Source organism: Vespa velutina, chromosome 10 (genome assembly GCF_912470025.1).
Source record: "Vespa velutina chromosome 10, iVesVel2.1, whole genome shotgun sequence".
NCBI classification, from domain to species: Eukaryota; Metazoa; Arthropoda; class Insecta; order Hymenoptera; family Vespidae; genus Vespa; species Vespa velutina.
The window spans coordinates 3,121,628-3,140,233 of record NC_062197.1 but is presented as its reverse complement, the minus strand read 5'-3'; the positions used below and the strand labels follow the sequence as shown (position 1 = coordinate 3,140,233).

General features: G+C 27.4%; 4 protein-coding genes across 17 annotated transcripts; 2 read left to right on the top strand and 2 right to left on the bottom strand.

Annotated features, from left to right (window-relative positions):
- The first annotated feature begins 425 nt into the window (after positions 1-425).
- On the top strand, positions 426-7,181 carry LOC124952215 (tyrosine-protein phosphatase non-receptor type 4). Of its 2 annotated transcripts, none has more exons than XM_047501757.1 (18): positions 426-708; positions 830-1,055; positions 1,468-1,679; positions 1,759-1,887; positions 1,964-2,012; positions 2,197-2,364; positions 2,467-2,587; positions 2,734-2,821; positions 2,953-3,105; positions 3,210-3,442; positions 3,529-3,699; positions 3,772-3,949; positions 4,026-4,193; positions 4,274-4,449; positions 4,521-4,720; positions 4,863-5,206; positions 5,280-5,564; positions 5,783-7,181. In XM_047501757.1, the coding sequence occupies exons 3-18, from the start codon at positions 1,530-1,532 to the stop codon at positions 5,864-5,866; spliced, it is 2,697 nt and encodes an 898-aa protein (XP_047357713.1). In that variant the 5' UTR covers positions 426-708; positions 830-1,055; positions 1,468-1,529; the 3' UTR covers positions 5,867-7,181. The 2 variants fall into 2 exon arrangements, with proteins under 2 accessions (XP_047357713.1, XP_047357714.1); XM_047501758.1 differs by having other exon boundaries at positions 429-708; positions 1,964-2,006.
- A 144-nt stretch (positions 7,182-7,325) lies between these two features.
- Positions 7,326-12,180, bottom strand: LOC124952468 (calpain-7-like). 6 transcript variants are annotated; one of them, XM_047502388.1, is made up of 14 exons: positions 12,052-12,180; positions 11,400-11,852; positions 11,140-11,300; positions 10,984-11,062; positions 10,861-10,899; positions 10,449-10,783; positions 10,217-10,349; positions 9,942-10,132; positions 9,557-9,784; positions 9,180-9,424; positions 8,885-9,093; positions 8,587-8,795; positions 8,250-8,479; positions 7,326-8,123 (listed from the first exon to the last, which is right to left on the bottom strand). In XM_047502388.1, the coding sequence occupies exons 2-14, from the start codon at positions 11,590-11,592 to the stop codon at positions 7,979-7,981; spliced, it is 2,397 nt and encodes a 798-aa protein (XP_047358344.1). In that variant the 5' UTR covers positions 11,593-11,852; positions 12,052-12,180; the 3' UTR covers positions 7,326-7,978. The 6 variants fall into 6 exon arrangements, with proteins under 6 accessions (XP_047358344.1, XP_047358345.1, XP_047358341.1 ...); XM_047502389.1 differs by having other exon boundaries at positions 10,449-10,771; XM_047502385.1 differs by having other exon boundaries at positions 10,861-11,062.
- Positions 12,181-12,256: 76 nt separating this feature from the next.
- Positions 12,257-15,274, top strand: LOC124952471 (pyruvate dehydrogenase [acetyl-transferring]-phosphatase 1, mitochondrial). Of its 6 annotated transcripts, none has more exons than XM_047502401.1 (5): positions 12,257-12,434; positions 12,992-13,182; positions 13,257-13,398; positions 13,692-14,165; positions 14,463-15,274. In XM_047502401.1, exons 2-5 carry the CDS (start codon positions 13,051-13,053, stop codon positions 15,143-15,145), a joined length of 1,431 nt encoding a protein of 476 aa, XP_047358357.1. In that variant the 5' UTR covers positions 12,257-12,434; positions 12,992-13,050; the 3' UTR covers positions 15,146-15,274. The 6 variants fall into 6 exon arrangements, with proteins under 6 accessions (XP_047358357.1, XP_047358355.1, XP_047358356.1 ...); XM_047502399.1 differs by having other exon boundaries at positions 12,257-12,625; positions 12,705-13,182; XM_047502400.1 differs by having other exon boundaries at positions 12,257-12,884.
- On the bottom strand, positions 15,191-18,573 carry LOC124952474 (vacuolar protein sorting-associated protein 4). Of its 3 annotated transcripts, none has more exons than XM_047502413.1 (7): positions 18,429-18,573; positions 17,859-18,295; positions 17,686-17,797; positions 17,226-17,602; positions 16,849-17,116; positions 16,327-16,769; positions 15,191-16,244 (listed from the first exon to the last, which is right to left on the bottom strand). In XM_047502413.1, the coding sequence occupies exons 2-7, from the start codon at positions 17,880-17,882 to the stop codon at positions 16,143-16,145; spliced, it is 1,326 nt and encodes a 441-aa protein (XP_047358369.1). In that variant the 5' UTR covers positions 17,883-18,295; positions 18,429-18,573; the 3' UTR covers positions 15,191-16,142. The 3 variants fall into 3 exon arrangements, with proteins under 3 accessions (XP_047358369.1, XP_047358370.1, XP_047358371.1); XM_047502414.1 differs by having other exon boundaries at positions 18,411-18,529; XM_047502415.1 differs by having other exon boundaries at positions 17,859-17,920; positions 18,033-18,507.
- Between the last annotated feature and the right edge of the window lie 33 nt (positions 18,574-18,606).

Sequence of the window (18,606 nt, the reverse complement as noted above, 5' to 3'; positions counted from 1 at the left end):
TTGGCTTTTACTTTCTGTGAACTAAAGCACCAATGAGATTCAAGCAAATTTTAACAAAATATTCAAATCATTTCGAACTTTTTATACTATATTAAAATTATTAATAATGCAATTATTTATTTTTTAATTGAAAATGCTTAATGTTTAATTAGAAATATTTTAAATAAAAATTCACATTTATATATTGTATTTAATACGTAAGACATATGAACAATATTGAAAATGGTTGGAGAATTTTATTTTTCTTCCAACGATATTAACCAATGAACGTAGAGTTACTATAAGAATCAATCGTGTTAACTGTACGTCTATTATTGGAAATAAAGAAAAAATTGACCCACATTATCTAACTTTCGTAAAATGTACAGAGGTACATTTAATTCTTTTTCATTTCTATAATTTTTCTAAGTTTATGGCAACTATGGCTGATTATTTTTACAGTATATACGTATATGTTACAATTTACTTATAAACTTCTATCTCTTGATAGTTTTATATCAAGGGTGAAACGTCTCTTTTTACAAAAATAATGTTATAACCTGTTAAGTACAAAACTCTTGAAATAGGTGATTTTATGTAAACTGTTTATGCCAATAATGCGTATATTACTTTAATAATGATAAAACTTAGGAAATATTCATGACAATAATAACCTAATAAATATAATTGTTTCTTTGAATTGTTCATTGATATTATACGAATCAAAGTGTGAGTAAAGTGAAACAAATATTGTGGAATCGTATTTGATTTTCAAACAATTTTCCCAGTGATCGAAATAATCCGTATTGAGTATATTGTGCTACAATAATATTTTTTCTTATTTTTATAGATGATAAGTGATTAATCATAAGAAAAAAGTAGCCTTAAATATAGAAATATGAGAAAAGGGTTAAAAAGAAAAAAAGTTTCAGTCAAAATTCCAATGATTATTAGAAAAAAATTTATGCACCACTGTGGTTCATTCTAGCCCTTATAAATCAAAGACAATTCTTTTATATTGTGCAATTAATCATATCTAATAAACGGTTTTGAGTGTATCACAGCGTATGATGAATGTAAGTACAAATTTGTATTATTTATTTATTGAATTATTAATAACAAAAATCATATTGTTTGTATAGATTGTAAGTATTGTATATTTAAATTTGTTAAGTTTTATATTTAAATATTTGTACTTTTATTTGAAATAATTTTTTAATTTCTCATTCAAGTATTTTCTTTTTTCCACAAACCTATTTTCGGAATACTATATTCTACATTATTCTGGCACATGGTTGGCATCAATTTGCTTATGTAATCTTGTTGGAATATAAACGTAGAATTTTCATAAATATTCTTCTTTGACTATGTTTAGAGAATGTAATGTACATATTTATAGAACATAATTATTTCTATAAAAAAGAAAAAAAAAATATTATTGATGAAAGTTATAAAAAATGTTATTGATAAAATTATTTTGTAATATAGGTAGGTGGTATAGCACAAAAGTGGTGTCAAGAAGGTGGCTGACACGTATTCAAATTATTGAAATGATTGAAAGTGTATCCCGTAGAGCACTGAGTGGCTCCAGTGGGAGCTACCATGTTCGTGGTGCTGAATTAGCACGAAATCGTAGATTAAAGTCTTTATCCGCAACTGTTATTTTTCTTGATGATTCTCAGCATACATTTCAACTGGATGTAAGTTCATTATTTTTCTATTATTTTTATAATTCGAAAATTTACAAAACATTAGATTATTAAGATTAATAATTTGTAGAAAAGGGCAAAAGGACAAACTTTATTAGATTTGGTATTCCATCACTTAGAACTTGTGGAGAAAGATTATTTTGGCCTACAATATTCAGAAAATGGTACTACAACAACAACAACCACACCTGATACGATGGTAAATTCTTATATATCTTTTTGAAAAACATGTATCATAAATATTCTACTTCAGATATCATTCCTTATCATTGTAGAGATGGTTAGACCCTACAAAACCAATGAAGAAGCAGATAAGAAGTAAGGGTAAAGATCATAATTCTATATTTAACATTTGATTATAGTAATATGTTTTGTTTAATGATAATTTTTATATCACGTCATACATTAACAAAAGTACTGACACATGAAGTAGTTAATATTAATAAATTATACGTGAACTGAAAGAAGTATGAATTATATAGAAACTGAAAACGATTATGTATTTTAGGTGGACAATTTTTTTTTAGAGTAAAATTTTATGTATCAGATCCTAGTAAACTGCAAGAAGAATATACTAGATATCAATTTTATTTACAAATACGGAAAGATATTCTTCTAGGAAAATTACAAGTACCACCAAGTACTGCTTGTCTTATAGCAAGTTATACCGTTCAATGTAAGCATATTTGGTTTCTTTACAATAAATCTACTTTAATATATATTCAAATAAGCAAATAAAAAAGTAACATTTAAATATTATTTTTAATGCAACTTGCAGCAGAATTAGGCGATTATCATCCAGATGAACATGGACCTGGATATCTTTCACATTTACAATTAATACCAGGGCAAACAGAAGAAATGGAGAAAAAAATAGCGGAATTACATAAACTTCATAAGTACATAAATGATTAATTATTTTCTTTTCTTTCTTTTTTTTTATGTACATTTATATCATAAAATATTTAATTGATTTGGGAAATAATTGATTTTATAAAAATACCTATCCTGTTATTTCTGTTTTATATGCATTTTTTATTTGCAGAGGTCAGCTACCAGCTGATGCAGAATTTAATTTTTTGGATCATGCTAAACGGCTTGATATGTATGGAGTAGAATTACATAAAGCAAGGGTTGGTGTAACTTATTAGTATATATTCTATAACCATATATAAATATCTCTAATAATAATAATAATAATAATAATAATAATAATAATTTAATGATTTAATCTAATGATAATATAATGATTATATTTTTTCAGGATTCAACAAATAAAGAAATACAACTAGGTGTTACGTCAATAGGATTAGTAGTATTCCAAAATGGCATAAAAATTAATGTATTCTCATGGTCTAAAATTGTAAAAATTTCTTTCAAACGTAAACAATTTTTTATTCAACTTAGAAGAGAACAGGTATATCTCAAAAATTTCTACAAACGGGATTTAATGTGAATAATTATTATTACCTTATATATTAAGTATTAAATATGTAATAAAATATGTTATTTTGTTTACAGTCGGAAAACTATGATACTTTATTAGGTTTCAATATGCAGACTTATCGTAGTTCTAAAAATTTATGGAAAGCTTGTGTCGAACATCATACATTCTTCAGACTTCACAGTCCAAAATTACGGCCAAGGCGGTTTCCGCTTACATTAAGTAGTAGATTTACTTATTCAGGACGTACAGAATTTCAAACTGTTGAAGATGGAAAACATCGAGCACGAGTTGAAAGAACATTTATTAGGTAATACATATAAAACAATTAATACAAATCGTAATCATCTTAATTATCCTTAAAACTAAGATATATTTTTTTTAATCATTCTATAGATCACCAAGTAAACGTTTGGTACATGGGGTTACAACAGCTCCTATTATTGAAGATAAAGGGAAAGTTATAATACCTCCTGGTAGGCCGCCTCGTCCTTATGATAATAAGGTGCAATCTCTAGGTGCTCGTGAACCTCGACAAGCATGGGGTGAAGGGAACCAAAGTGATGAGTTAGAAATGCTTTTTCTCTTCTTTTATTTTATTTTCTTATTTTTTTTATTATATTTTATCTTAATTTACAGTGAAGGTGGTTTTTTGTCTCTTCGAGAGGATTTAACAGGAACTCATACACAGAATAATGCATTTTCTCCAATGTTAGGATCTCGAGTACTTAGTTATGCAGATGATGATACAATTATTGAAAAAAATATTTATGATCTTCCTGACTACAGTGAACCAACAAGTTCGCCACCTCCACAGGTGAATAAATTAAATAAAGAATTATATTAAATATATTCAATCAAATTTGGTGATAAAACAAATGTAACAATTATAGATATTGGAGGATGGATTGGTTACAATAACATTGACACCCGACGAACAAGGTCGTTTCGGATTTAACGTAAAGGGTGGATTAGACCTTGATATGCCTATTTTAGTATCTCGAGTTGCACCAAATACGCCTGCTGATCGTTGTTATCCCAAGTTGAATGAAGGAGATCAAGTTAAAATTCATAATAACAATTTTTTTTATCAAATATTATCGTATTGATAAATAATTTATTTAATGAATATTATGTCTAGGTTGTTTTTATTAATGGCATTGACGTAAACGGTTTACTACACGAACATGTTGTTAATTTGATTCGTCAGTCACGTGATTCTGGAACAGGAGAACTTACATTAACAGTTAGACCCAATGCATTGTACAACGCATTAGCTGGGACCGATGAAACATCCGAAGAAGAACCTCCTTACAGGTATCCAATATATGCATTAACTAATCTTAATTACTATTTTCAATCAAATTTGTTTTCGTTATATGTTAAAGGTATGTACCTGATGCACCACATGCAGCCGTTGGTTCTGATGCATTAGCGCAATCGATGTTGCTTCTTGCCGATGGTCTGGCTAGTGGAGCCTTAATTGCACAATATGAACAGTTATATAGAAAAAATCCTGAATTGACTTCTCTCGAATCCAAAAAACCAGAAAATCAGAACAAAAATCGTTATCGCGACATTTCACCATGTATGTATGACGGATGCAAGATATATTAATCGATATTAAAATCTTTCTTTGTTTGTATGTGCATTACCTTATATAAAACATTATAATTATTGTATGTAAACGTTGTGATAAATGATCAAGGCTATGTGATTATGCCTCATAGATGATGTTACGAGAGTCATTTTAATGGGATCGGCAAATGGCGATTACATCAATGCTAATTATGTAAATATGGAAATACCAGGATCAGGTATTATTAACAGATATATCGCTACGCAAGGGCCTTTGTCAACCACCGTTGCAGATTTCTGGCAAATGGTTTTAGAAGCTGGTAGTACTCTCGTTGTAATGCTAACAACTTTAGTTGAACGAGGTCGAGCAAAATGTCATCAATATTGGCCTGCTTTGAATGAAACTCTTAGTTTTAGAAATCTCACACTTAAATGTACGGTGGAAAATGTAGAAGATACATTCATTTTTCGTGAATTTATACTTAGAGACATTAATGTAAGTAAAGTCTGTATTATTTTTTTTAGGAGGAAGAAATTCAGAAATTATTATATTGTTTTGTAATTTGCAGACTGGAGAAGAAAGAGATATAACACATATGCAATATTGCAGCTGGCCAGATCATGGTGTACCCAGTGATTGGAAACAATTTACTACATTTACAGAAAAAGTTCGAGCAGCACGTACAGGCATAGTAGAACCAGCTGTTGTACATTGTTCTGCTGGAATAGGCAGAACAGGAGTTTTAGTATTAATGGAAACTGCATTATGCCTTATCGAAGCCAATCAACCAGTGTATCCATTGGATATTGTACGTTCTATGCGCGATCAAAGAGCAATGATGATCCAGAATGCTGTAAGTTATGTATATATATATATATATATACATGTATATATATATATATATTTTGTTATATTACTTACATATATTTTGTATTTAATATTGAAACATGGAAACATTTTATTTATTAAGAAACATTTTTATTGTTTTAGTATTATTGTAAAAATAATATTATTATCATTTGCACCTATAGGTGCAATGATATTTCATAGTATTGCTATTATTGATTGCAGAGTCAATATAGATTTGTATGTGAAGCAGTTCACAAAGCTTACAACGAGGGTATAGCTAAACCACTACCAGAATTCAGTAGATGAAGACAGAGATATAAACATATTTTAATTGTTTACTCTTTAATATCTTAGTAAAGTTACACAATCTTTAATCTTGATATAACAAATTGTTCTTTTCCAGTAAAAATTTAACTAATACAAAAATCATTGAGGTTAAGTTTTCGGTGCATTATATACATATATACGCAACATGCGTAGATACATGTCACTTTTGAAAATTTTAACATAATATACAATAGATGGTTTATATACAATTTTATAATTATTCGAATATTAAATGAGAAAAATTATTATAACTATAGAAAAGATCTTTTGGAACTAATTACCATTATATGCCTCATATAAAAAGAAAATATTTAAATTAATAAATTATTGCAGTATAAAAACAAAAAGAAAATCATTAGAAAATTTATAACTGCTTTTTCTAACAAAAAAAAATATTCAGAAATATAATTTGTAGGTTGCATACAATGAAGTATGCATATATTTTCTGCGAAAATATTACAATTGTATATGTAATCTCATTAATACAGTAAAACATATATTTTGGATAAATTAAGCCAAAATATTTTAAAACCATTAGATAAGTCATTCTAATCTTAATTTGAATATAAAATTTGTCATATTATTATATAATAACATTAAAATATTATATAAGTATAATATAAGGATTGAAAATTGTAGTAACTGTACATCAGTACTGAAGATTTTGAAAAACGTCCAACAGTTCAAAGTTTAATTATATTTGTCTAACGTAATAATGCAATATTTATAAAATAATTCAAACATGTCCAAACTTGTAATTTATATATTTCCATATACAAAACATTAGAGAGTTTAAGAAAAACTCATGTGCTATTACTTCATTATAATAGTTTTGGAAGTACACTTATTATATATAATAACTATTTATCTTCAGTATATGAGAAACTTTTACATCCACTAAAACCATAACTGAATCAAAAATCCAAAATACACTGCATATCATGTTTACAACAGCAAAAAAAAAAAACAAAAAAAATTACATGAAGGTAAATAAGATAATGTCATTTTTTTAACCCACACAATAGTGCCTTCTGTGTATGCACTGAAAACTTATGAAAAAACAACATATATATCCATCCATTTTAATATATAGTCAAATTTCCATTGATTATACTTTTTTTTAAACAATCATAACATTTCTGTTATTTGGTACAATCATGTTAATCATTCAATGTATATTTTTGTATAATTATTTATATTCTTTTGTAACTTATATTTTTCAATAATCATGTAAATATACATTACATCTCAACATATTATTTAATAATATGATATATCCAAGCTATGTTAATAAAATAACAAAAACATTGCAATAAAATAAATAGGAATATTAACATTGATTTTTATAAACATGTGATAAAAATATATTTAATTCAATAACACAGTATCACGTATTAAATAATTATAAATTTTGGATATGAAAATAAAATGAAACAATTTACCAGGCAAAAAAAGAATTTTACTGCGCATTAACATTAATATTGCTAAACTGTATGAACTTATGAAATGTAGTATTTTGTATTGTATTATAGAGTAATAGAGTTGATTTTACTAGAGAAATAAAATGTCTTACAATTTTTAATTACAATTTTCATTAAAAAATACCTTTCTACATAAATGTGCTCACTGACAAATTGATATTACCCTAATGTATATATTACGCGACTATAATTATAGGTCTAGTAAGGATTATAAAATTTAGATATTATATTTCACAACAATATGTAAGATTTATTAGTAAACATAAATATATAAAATAATTTCTTTTTCATATATAATTCAAGTGTCATGATTTCTAAATATCAAAATATAGATATTGATAATCTATTCTTATTTTTGTTTGTACTTTGAATTATAAAATAGAGGTATTTTGCAACACACTGTTTCTTCTTTCTTCTGTTTTTTCTTTATTTTATTTTTTTATAATAATAGATGAGACGCAAGCAGATAAGTCCAATAAAATCGTGCAATAAAATTATTATTTATATAAGCTTTTGTATGATTGAAATATCACTTGCATCTAATAATAGATAATGTTGAATAAACAGAATGAAATCCATTTTTCAACAAAGATATTTTTACAATGACTAATTACTGAATTCGACGAAGAAATAAATTGCAAGATGATTTACATATCAAAAAGAATGGGCCTTCTTGTCCTGGGAGATACGTAGATGGAATAATATGATACATTCCAGCTGGTACTCTTTCTAATTCTAAATAAACAAATCCTGGCCTAAAATGAAATATATTTTAATACTTCCCGGAAATAACAGAAAAACTTAAAATTCTATATAGTATTGACTATTCTTTCTGAATGATAATGTGGAAAATAGTATCACTTTTTGTTAAGTATACTAACCGAAATGAACCAGAATTTTTTGATTTGAACACCTCTGCATTTGGATTATTAATAGTTACCATAACAATGTCAAAACCTATTTGATACTCTTTAGGTCCTTTTAAAATAATTAATACATAATTATTATCCCCAGTACTTTCCAAATCAAGTTGATAATATGGATTATTAGGATAAGTTGTGTGATTGGAACATCCCCCTGCAGAAATCCCTTTCCATTGACCATCTGTAATCTGAGATATTTACTTCTTTATAATATATATATATATAATATAAATATACAGATAAAATTGTGATCTTTGCTATATGAAAATAGTTTTCGAAATAAATTATAATTTACCTCCTTTTCATATTTATATAACTGAGGTATTTGCCATAATTTGAAAGGACATGTTGCATACGCACGTAAAGTGTAATATATCGTATGTGTTTTTTCATATTGTGATATAACCAAAGTGTATTGTGTATCGCTGTTATTTTCTAATTTTATTTTACAAAGATAATGTGGACTATTTATCCTTACTCCGTGAATATACGGTGGTGGATCATCTAAAAAAATTTATAACATGTTAATATTACAATACATGTTATATCATAACATAAATACATTTTCCGTGTTTCTTAATTATCTTATTCACCTGGGTAATATACTCTTTTACCGTCATTCCGGTATATTAATACTGTGATATATTCTTTATTTTCTCGAAAATCAGCTATATCAGTAATATGTCTTGTTAAGAGAATCCATACTGCTCCTGTCGTATTACTTTGCACTTCAAGTAAAAATTGTGGATTATCGCCTATATTATACACATCTTTTACAGGTCCAATTCCTGCATTCCACATTCTGTAGAAAAAAAAGAATTATTATAAGATTTTATTTTACTATGTTAAAAACATTACAAAAAATAATTGTATTTAGATTAAACTCACTGATGAATGCAGTAAGTATATTTAAATAAGCCAGGATTCCAGTTGATAAGAAAGACAACAAAAAATTGACATATACTGTCATAATCAATCCAAAAAACTCCATTATCCAATTGTGATGCAGAATCTGGATCATAATTCAATATTTCTCTTAATTCACGAGTCCAATGCATTGTATCCAATTCTGAGTAATTTCCTTTCCACCTCAAATACGACCATGGATTTTTCAATTGAAAAAGTCTAACTCCCTGAACAAGATGATTATTATGCTAATAATATTAAGTAAATTTCTAATAAGCTAATTTTTAAATATAAAACATTTTTATATTTATATAATGTACATATTAAAATCTATATAAATAAATTAAAATAAGACTTACATTTATTTCTCTAACATCTAATACTGCATAGGCATGAGTAGAGACAAGACCTGCTCTTTCTGCTTCAATATCTGACATTTGTCCTGTACCAACTGTGACAAGCATGTCACCTTTATGCAATCTCAATCTTAGAGTTTCAAAGAAACCATCTTTATTAAAATCTGGATCATCTGGTTTTATAGCATATCTCTCAGGTATCCAACCAGTTAAAGCATGTAAGTCTATATTCTATAAAATATTGTATTTTTTATTTTTTATAAACGAATTGTATGTATATATTTAATATTATTTATGCAAAACCAACAAATATATCCTAAGTATTATATCACTGTTATTTTCAATATGTTATATTCAATCACTTTAAGCAAAAGAAAGAAAAACTTACACTACCAGATCCAGGAAAATCATAACCACCCATTACTTTCATATATGCTTTCTCTAATAAAGAAACCCATAGCTCACCGCGATTGTTAGAATAGGAGCAAAGTAACTGATTATGTCGATTTACAGGTAACAAATCATCTATTATTACTTTGCGAGGAATGCCATTGATGTGTAATTTTACCATGTACTTTCCTAATATAAAACCATTGTTTTTTTTTCCATTTTTTTCCATAAAAAATGACAAATTTATAAAAATCATCATAAATAATTTCTTACCAAACGGATTGTACACTGGTTCATTATTCCTATTTTTTGGATAAATAATAGATGTAATAAGCCTACGACCAAATCTCTTTTCATATTGCGCACTTACAGCAAGAGAAGCTACAAATGAACAATCTGATATGACCTAAAATATAAGCAAATGATGATCATGATTATCATATTTTTATATAATAAAAATTATGGTTGGATAATTGTACATATTAATATAATTAATATAACTGACAGTTTGTTTAATGCTATAGTAGTCAACATAATGTCCCATCAACATTTTAGGTTCAGAAAATAATTCTTCAGGCCGGCACCATCTTGCAAAAGTTGTTTTCTGTTTAGGAGCTAATGCCAATAATCCATCTTTATCAGTAAATGGTATAGCATATTGAAATCTCTCCAATAAATCAACATCCATAAAAGGTACAAATTCTTTATCATTTATATGAGAACTATGAAGTAAAACTTTTTTTTCTTCTTCCGTATAAGAGGTACTACCACTTGCTATTTTAAGATGTGCACTACTTCCACGGTGCAGTGAAGGTTTTGTTTGATGTCCTAAAAATTTATCTTGTAAATACTAAACGTTACATTGTTCAATAGGCATGTTTCATATAAATTTTTTATATATATCATAATATAATTACTTGCATTTGTAGTAGAAGATTTTAATGATGAGACTGTATCTGAAGGATCATCATTAGGAACAGGTTGTAAATTTTGAAGTGATTTAATAATATCATCTAAATCATCAGTTTCTTTTTTAATACCTTTTAAAGATTCTGCTCTCTCAAGAGCAAGTCGGATTAAATTATTTAACTTTATTTTTATTTCAGAAGTAGTTATTTTCTACAATGTATACAACAGATAAAAGTACACTTGTGTAAAGTTATATTTTGCTAGAAAATATAATTATATATACTTACTACACTAAGGCCCAATTCAGCAGCATCTGTGTATAATTTCAAAGCAACATCTTTAAGACCTGCTTCATCAGCATCAAGTGCTTGACTTATCAAAAATTCACACCTGTGAAGATCAGACTTTTGTTGACTAATAGCACCATGTGATTCATCTTCCTCATTAACTATAAGTTTAATAATTTAAAATTAATCATTATTTAATATCTTTGCTATTTAATAATTGAAATATAAATCATTATCTCTATTTGTAACAATATATTTACTTAATTGTTGAATCGCAGATATTCTTTCTCGATAATCTGTAATCTTCTGATCATATGCAGCATCTAAGGATAATCCATCAAGAGATTTTACTGTTACTTTGTAGTAATATAGGGCTTGTTTATATTCTCCATTTCTATCAAATTGCACAGCTTTCTGAGCAGCAATCAATGCGCTTTCTGGTATATTAGCCATTTCTTTATTTATTATTATAATGTTAAATCTCTATAACTATTTGATATAAAACTGACAGATAAGATTGGCAATTCTGTTCAGTCCTTTAATAATTACAAATAGCTAATGCTTTTGTTTAGGTTATACATATTATATCTATAGATATCATATATGTATAATATATACATGTATAAAATATTTACATAGTCATTGTAAAAATATTTTCGTGATATTTAAGGGCGCAAAGTCTTCTACTTGAAATTAACAGAAATAATATATATCTGAAGTACAAAATATCATTATTATTGTTATGAATTATTATTTAAAACATATAAATATAAATAAATAATTAATAATCATTAATTTTATTTGATCAAAAAAGTGCTATCTACGATATAGGTTATCTTTAGATATCCTCTTTGAACTGTTTTTAATGTTATTGTCTACGTTAAATATAGTGATAGTTATATATACATTTACCAAAGTATTCTTTAAAATATATTTATAAGATGTTATTAAAATAAATTCAATTTTATTTCTTTTTGTTTGTGTTGTATATAAGATTAGGTAAACAGAGTATCATTTTCCTTGTCTCGCTTTTAGTATTACTGATTATTTGAATTATAAAAAGTATATATATATATATATATATTTATATTTTGATAATTATAACTTTATTATTATTTTTCATGTAAACTTATCATCGTATCATTGGAGAATTTTTTTTCGAAACATTTAGTATTTCTCATTATTTTTTGAAAATTTCCAAAATATAATTCATAAAAATCTAATTTCCCACGAAAAACATTTACTCAAACGTAACAAAAAAAACGAACTGCGCCATCACTGCCCTGTGTTTTATTGTATGTTGTTATGTGTTAACTACAGAAACATAATATTATTATAGGCATTTAAGAATGATATTAATTATTTTGAAACTATTGGCACTCTAATAGTCGTACATAACGTAACAAACTTTAAATGTGCCATTAATAGTTCCCTGACCGTCTTTTACTCTACGCATAACCACATGTTATTGAATGTGTAATCACATGTAACTGCTTGCTATTACTTAATTTAAAATATCATAATACTTTACAATTTTTGTCATCTTTTGAATCCTTTTTGAACAGATCCTGTATTAGATATCAGCAATTATCTGAAATTCGAACAACATATTATAGATCTTGAATAAACATAAATTATATTGAATAGTTATTCAGGAAGAATGAACAAAAATTGATTTTATCCAAGGAAATATTTATATTTTTGTGTGCAATCCAGCATACAAATCTATATCATTTTTACAGCAAGTAATGTGTTTCGGATAGTACGGATTTTTATTCTTTTTATAATTTCAAAAAACAAATTGTTATAATCATTAAAATCAATAAAATTACAAAATGTGTTGGAAGAGTAGAGGTCAAACAGAAGCAACAGAGTAAGAGTACAGCCGTTGTACCAATATTTGACGATAGGATGGTTTTGCAGAAAGGTACTGGACGTTTTTTAAAAGGTTTTAGTAATGCAACAGTTAGACGATGTAACTGTAGTAACAGCAACATTCAACATCGACTGTATGCCACAGTATCAAGACTTACACCTCAAGAGGTAATGAGTAATTTATTTTTATTTTTGTATATAAAATAAATTTACTGGAAAAATATAAATATTTTCTGATATAGGTTACTGCTGTCTTACAAGCCAATGAATTTACCAAAGAATTTACTGGTTCATCTTCTGTGAAGTATTACGATTCTAATCAGTTAGCATCCAATAATCCTATTGAAGACACACGATCTGAAGGACAATGTTTATTAACGAAAGGTAATAAACATAGTATATATATATAACAAATTTTTAATTCATAAGATATATATATTACTATATTATTATAATTAAGTTTACTTTTAACCATAAGTTAAATTTGACTGCATGTAGAATATATTTATACATTATAATAACATACATAAAAAAGATCATGTATAATCGGACAAATATATGTTCATTTTGCATATGATATTCTTTCTTTTTATTTTTTTCTTTACATTCATTACCTAACATTGCTATGTGTTAATAGACATTAAACCATTATTTTATATTTAATTATCCTTTCATAGGTTTATTATTGGGAGTATTTGATGGTCATGGCGGTGGTGCCTGTGCACAAGTAATATCAAAACGACTGTTCCATTATATATCTGCATGTTTACTTCCTCCTAAGCTATTGAGGCAATATTTGGATTCTATTAATTCCAATAAGGAATTAGAACTACTAGAAACTTTCAATGATAAAGTAGAATTAGTTTCTGAAATAAAAGATCTTTATCGAGACAGCTTTTTAACATTTTTGAAGGATCTACAAAATGGATCTACAAAAGAGTTTCAAATGGAAGCAGCATTGGAGAATGCATTTATCAGATTAGATAATGATTTATCTAATGAAGCTTTATTAAAATTACATAATAAAGATGCGGCAAGAACATTAGCAGTTGCTATGTCGGGAGCTGTAGCAGCTGTAGCACATATAGATGGTCCACATTTGCATGTAGCTGGTGTAGGAGATTGTCAAGCAGTGCTTGGTGTACTTTCAGGTATAAAATTTATCTTTTTGTTTTTTACTTCATTATTAAACAATAAAATTAGTATATACAAGACAGTAGACAATATTATATATTTATCTGCAGGCTTTATATATATACTTGAATGAATGTTATATGACTCAATATGAAAGTGATAATATAAAAATTAAATTCTATTAAAAATAATTTAAAAGCCACCAGAGTGTGTATGTGTCCTTATAAAGACATGATATGCTGAAGCTTATATCCAAATGTGCAAAATTTACTTTATTACAAAAAGTTTGTGAATTTTCGTGAATGTTTTTACAGAAAATGATGTGTGGTCAGCAAAAATGATGACTACAGAACACAATACTGATAATCGAGCGGAAGTTGAAAGGATTTTGTCAGAACATCCACCCCAAGAAAAATCTACTGTAATAAAAATGGAACGACTACTTGGGCAGTTAGCACCTCTTCGTTGTCTTGGTGATTTTCAATATAAATGGAATAAAATGATTATGAAACAAGTAGTAGTACCAATCTTTGGCGAAAATGCAATACCACCAAATTATCATACACCACCATACTTAATAGCAAAACCTGAAGTAAAGTATCATAGGTTGACACCTAGAGACAAGTTTCTCATAATAGCGAGCGATGGATTGTGGGATTTAATATCACCTTTACAAGCTGTACGTTTAGTAGGAGAACATATAAGCGGAAAAGTTACGTTAAATCCATTAAGATTACCTCGAAAAAACATGAAGTTATCCGATATAAATGAAATGTTACTACAGCGTAAAGAGGGCTTAAAAAAAAAACCTCTTGATAGTAATGCGGCAACGCACTTATTGAGAAATGCTCTTGGTGGTACAGATTTTGGTATAGATCACGGGAAATTATCGCAGTTACTAACATTGCCAAGCAAAGTGGTACGAATATTTCGTGATGATATAACAATAACTGTCGTTTATATGGACTCAGAGTTTTTAAGGCACTGCCCTCCGTGATTACAAAAATGTACCTTGTTACTTTTTTACAAGTTACAGAAAAACTTTAATCCACTGTAAATTCTCCCTTTATTACAATGTATAGATTGTTATTTATTTCAATAACAATAAACATGATTTACACGGGAATAGTGTTCTGATTACCAATCGTTTATATTTTTATTTGTTTACATACTTATGCATTTGTGTTTTAACTTGTGACATTTCTTCATTGAAATTCATCCTGATCATACTTAAAATAGTTAGTAATTAAATCTATCTGCACGCATTATAATATATTATATTAAGTAAACGCAGAATTTTAGTGGATAGTTTACAGAGCAAAGTTCATTAAAAAATAAGACAAGTAAATTACAGATATTTCAAATTTATCATATTATATGTTGCATTTGTAAAAATATATCTATCATAAGATGCTTATTTAAAAAAAAAAAAGAAAAAAAAAAATAAAACAAAGACAAAACATTTGACCAAATAAAGCATTCGATTTATATATTAATGATATAGCGATTATTTTCTTGTTACTTTTTATAAGTATATAAATGAAATAAGAAAAGTAAAATAAGTTTAGTATTTTATACTTGATTTGTTAGATATAACAATAACTTTTACAAAGTAGAATATTATATATTTCCATCATACTGAAAATTTACTTTTCTGTTTTGCATATTAGAATGAACAATAATCTACAATTCTTATAGATAAAATTTAATAATTATTTATGTCAAAATATAATTCATTTTGCATGTTATATACTAGTGCATAATAATAAGAAATTTTAGTAAATATTATAGATTGGTAGCCTATAGTGAATTAATCATTTTTCTATAATAAGATAGAACAGATGAAAGATAAAGGAGTATGCACTTCTTCTTAGATATCTTTATACAAACACTGTTAAGTATAATTGCTTCTCAAAGATTAACAAGGCAAGCACGTATAACTGAGAGTATGCTTTTATAAAGAATTAATTTACATCATAAAAAGTATCCAAGGATCAACCTTCTTGTCCAAAATCTTCTTTAAACTTTTCCAGTTTTGCCATATCATCTTCATTTACTGTTGGACGTGTCGTTGCTAAAGATTTTTGCATATCTCTCTGTAAGTATCATAGATGAATAATATTAAATATATAGATACTGTCTAAAGATATTTTGCATAAGAACTAATTATGTACATACCATAGTTACAGGAGGAATAAATAATTTATCACCATCTACCTCCATCCAACTCATTTCAATAGCATCTGCATCTCCAGGAGAACATGGTGTAAGTAAATCATTTACTATAACGGATGGATCCTTTGGAGATGGCCCTCTTACTTTTTTGAAGTGAGTAGCTGTTTGAACTTGTCTCACAGGTTGCATAAGAGAATCCCTGACAATGATACTTATATCTGCTCCTGAATAACCCTCTGTGGCAGCTGCTAATTTTTTGAAATCATCATCTGATAAACAATGTGCTGTAGTTCCTAGATGAAGTTTAAACATAACAGCACGTGCTTGCTCTTCAGGTAATGGAATGTAAATTCTCTTTTCAAATCTCCTTCTAATAGCAGAATCTAATACCCAAGGTATATTAGTTGCGCCCAAAACTAATATACCATCATTATCTGAACCCACTCCTATAGAGAACACATAAATTTAGAAATCTGTACCAAGTCTTAAATTATATTATAACATTCCAAGAAGTTTTTTATGTACCTTGCATTTGGACTAAAAATTCAGTCTTAATTCTTCGTGCTGATTCAGATTCATTATCAGAGCGAGATGAACAAAGTGAATCTATTTCATCAATGAATATAATACTTGGTTTATGTTGACGTGCTAAATCAAATAAATTCTTCACAAGTTTTTCAGATTCACCTAGCCACTTGCTTACCAAATCCGAAGATGAAACAGAGAAAAATGTAGAATTGTTAGCCTCTGTTGCTACTGCCTTTGCTAAGTATGATTTACCTGTACCTGGAGGCTGCATTAAACAATATATATTGTTAATAACATAATGATCTATTATAAATATATAATATTATCATGTACAGCCCATAATCTTAAATTATATATATGTTGAATAAACTTACCCCAAAAAGTAAAATACCTTTCCAAGGTATACGTTTTCCGGTAAACAAATGTGGAAATCGTATTGGCAAGATAACAGCTTCTTTTAAAGCTTCTTTAGCTCCATCAAGACCAGCAACGTCGTTCCATTTGATATCTGGTTTCTCTATAATAATTGCTCCTTCTAATTTGGTTTGAAGTTTTTTCTTTTCAGGGTCACTGTCAGTGTCACTATCTCCACTATCACTTTTCTTATCTTCTGTCTTTGCATTATCTTCACCTGCTTTTACCGGTTTCTTCTTACTTTTTTTCAAATATGCTTTCAATGTTTCTGCTCTTTCAAGATACTGCAAACATCTTGATCTTATACTTTCTTTAGCTCTATCACCTTGTGCTTCATCTAGAAAATATTTTGTTGTTATAATATTACTAAACAAATTATTTCGCATAAGATAGCAAAATATATTCTTAGAAAATGAATACATTTGATAGAATGAAGAAAATACTCCACAGCATGTTCGTATAGTCTAAGAGCTTCTTCATAATTTTTCTTACGATCTTCTTCTGTTGCTTTTGTTACTAACTCAATAGCTTTCTACAAATATTGCAATAATATCAATATCTAAGCTCTGTTTAATTTCACATTATTATCTTACCGCCAATATAGTTCCTGAAGCCATAATGATAAAGGATGGATTTTTTTCTAACCTTTACTTTGCTATACAGTAAAAGAAATATTAATCTTATTCCTTGATTACGAAAAAATGTTAATGTCGTTCCAATCAAACAACGAAAAGAATTAGAATACAGATAAAATAAATAGTACACACTTTTCTACATGTGCACTAACATAATTTACTATATCATAGATCGTTACAAGATCTTCTGTCAATCATCAACCTTCAAAATTCAGTTGTCCAACGTCACCGAATGTCATACTTCATGTGTATACAGACGCATAAATTTGAGATCGCGATCGCAGTATAATATTGAGGAAGTTACGATTTTGAAATTACTTGAAACTTAATATATTTCTTTTTATGATCTCTAAATCGATGTCCTCACTAATAGAATAACAACATATACCTCGAATCTGGAATAAGAACTGAGTTCATATATGTACATATAAAAAAATTAATATATGTGTATGTGTGTGTGTGTGTATATATATATTGAACTGTTAATGCGATGATACAACAATTAATTACGTAGATAAAAATAAGTACTTCTGATAACTTCAAAAATATTAACTTCTACAAATATGACAGTTAAGTTCGTTCATCGATGAAAGAATAAGGATATTCTTAGCATTGCGATTAGTAACATTTCAGGGATATTTTGTTTTGAGCTACCAGTCTGACTAGATTTCTGCAATATCCATAGAGCTTAGTTTCATGATAATAC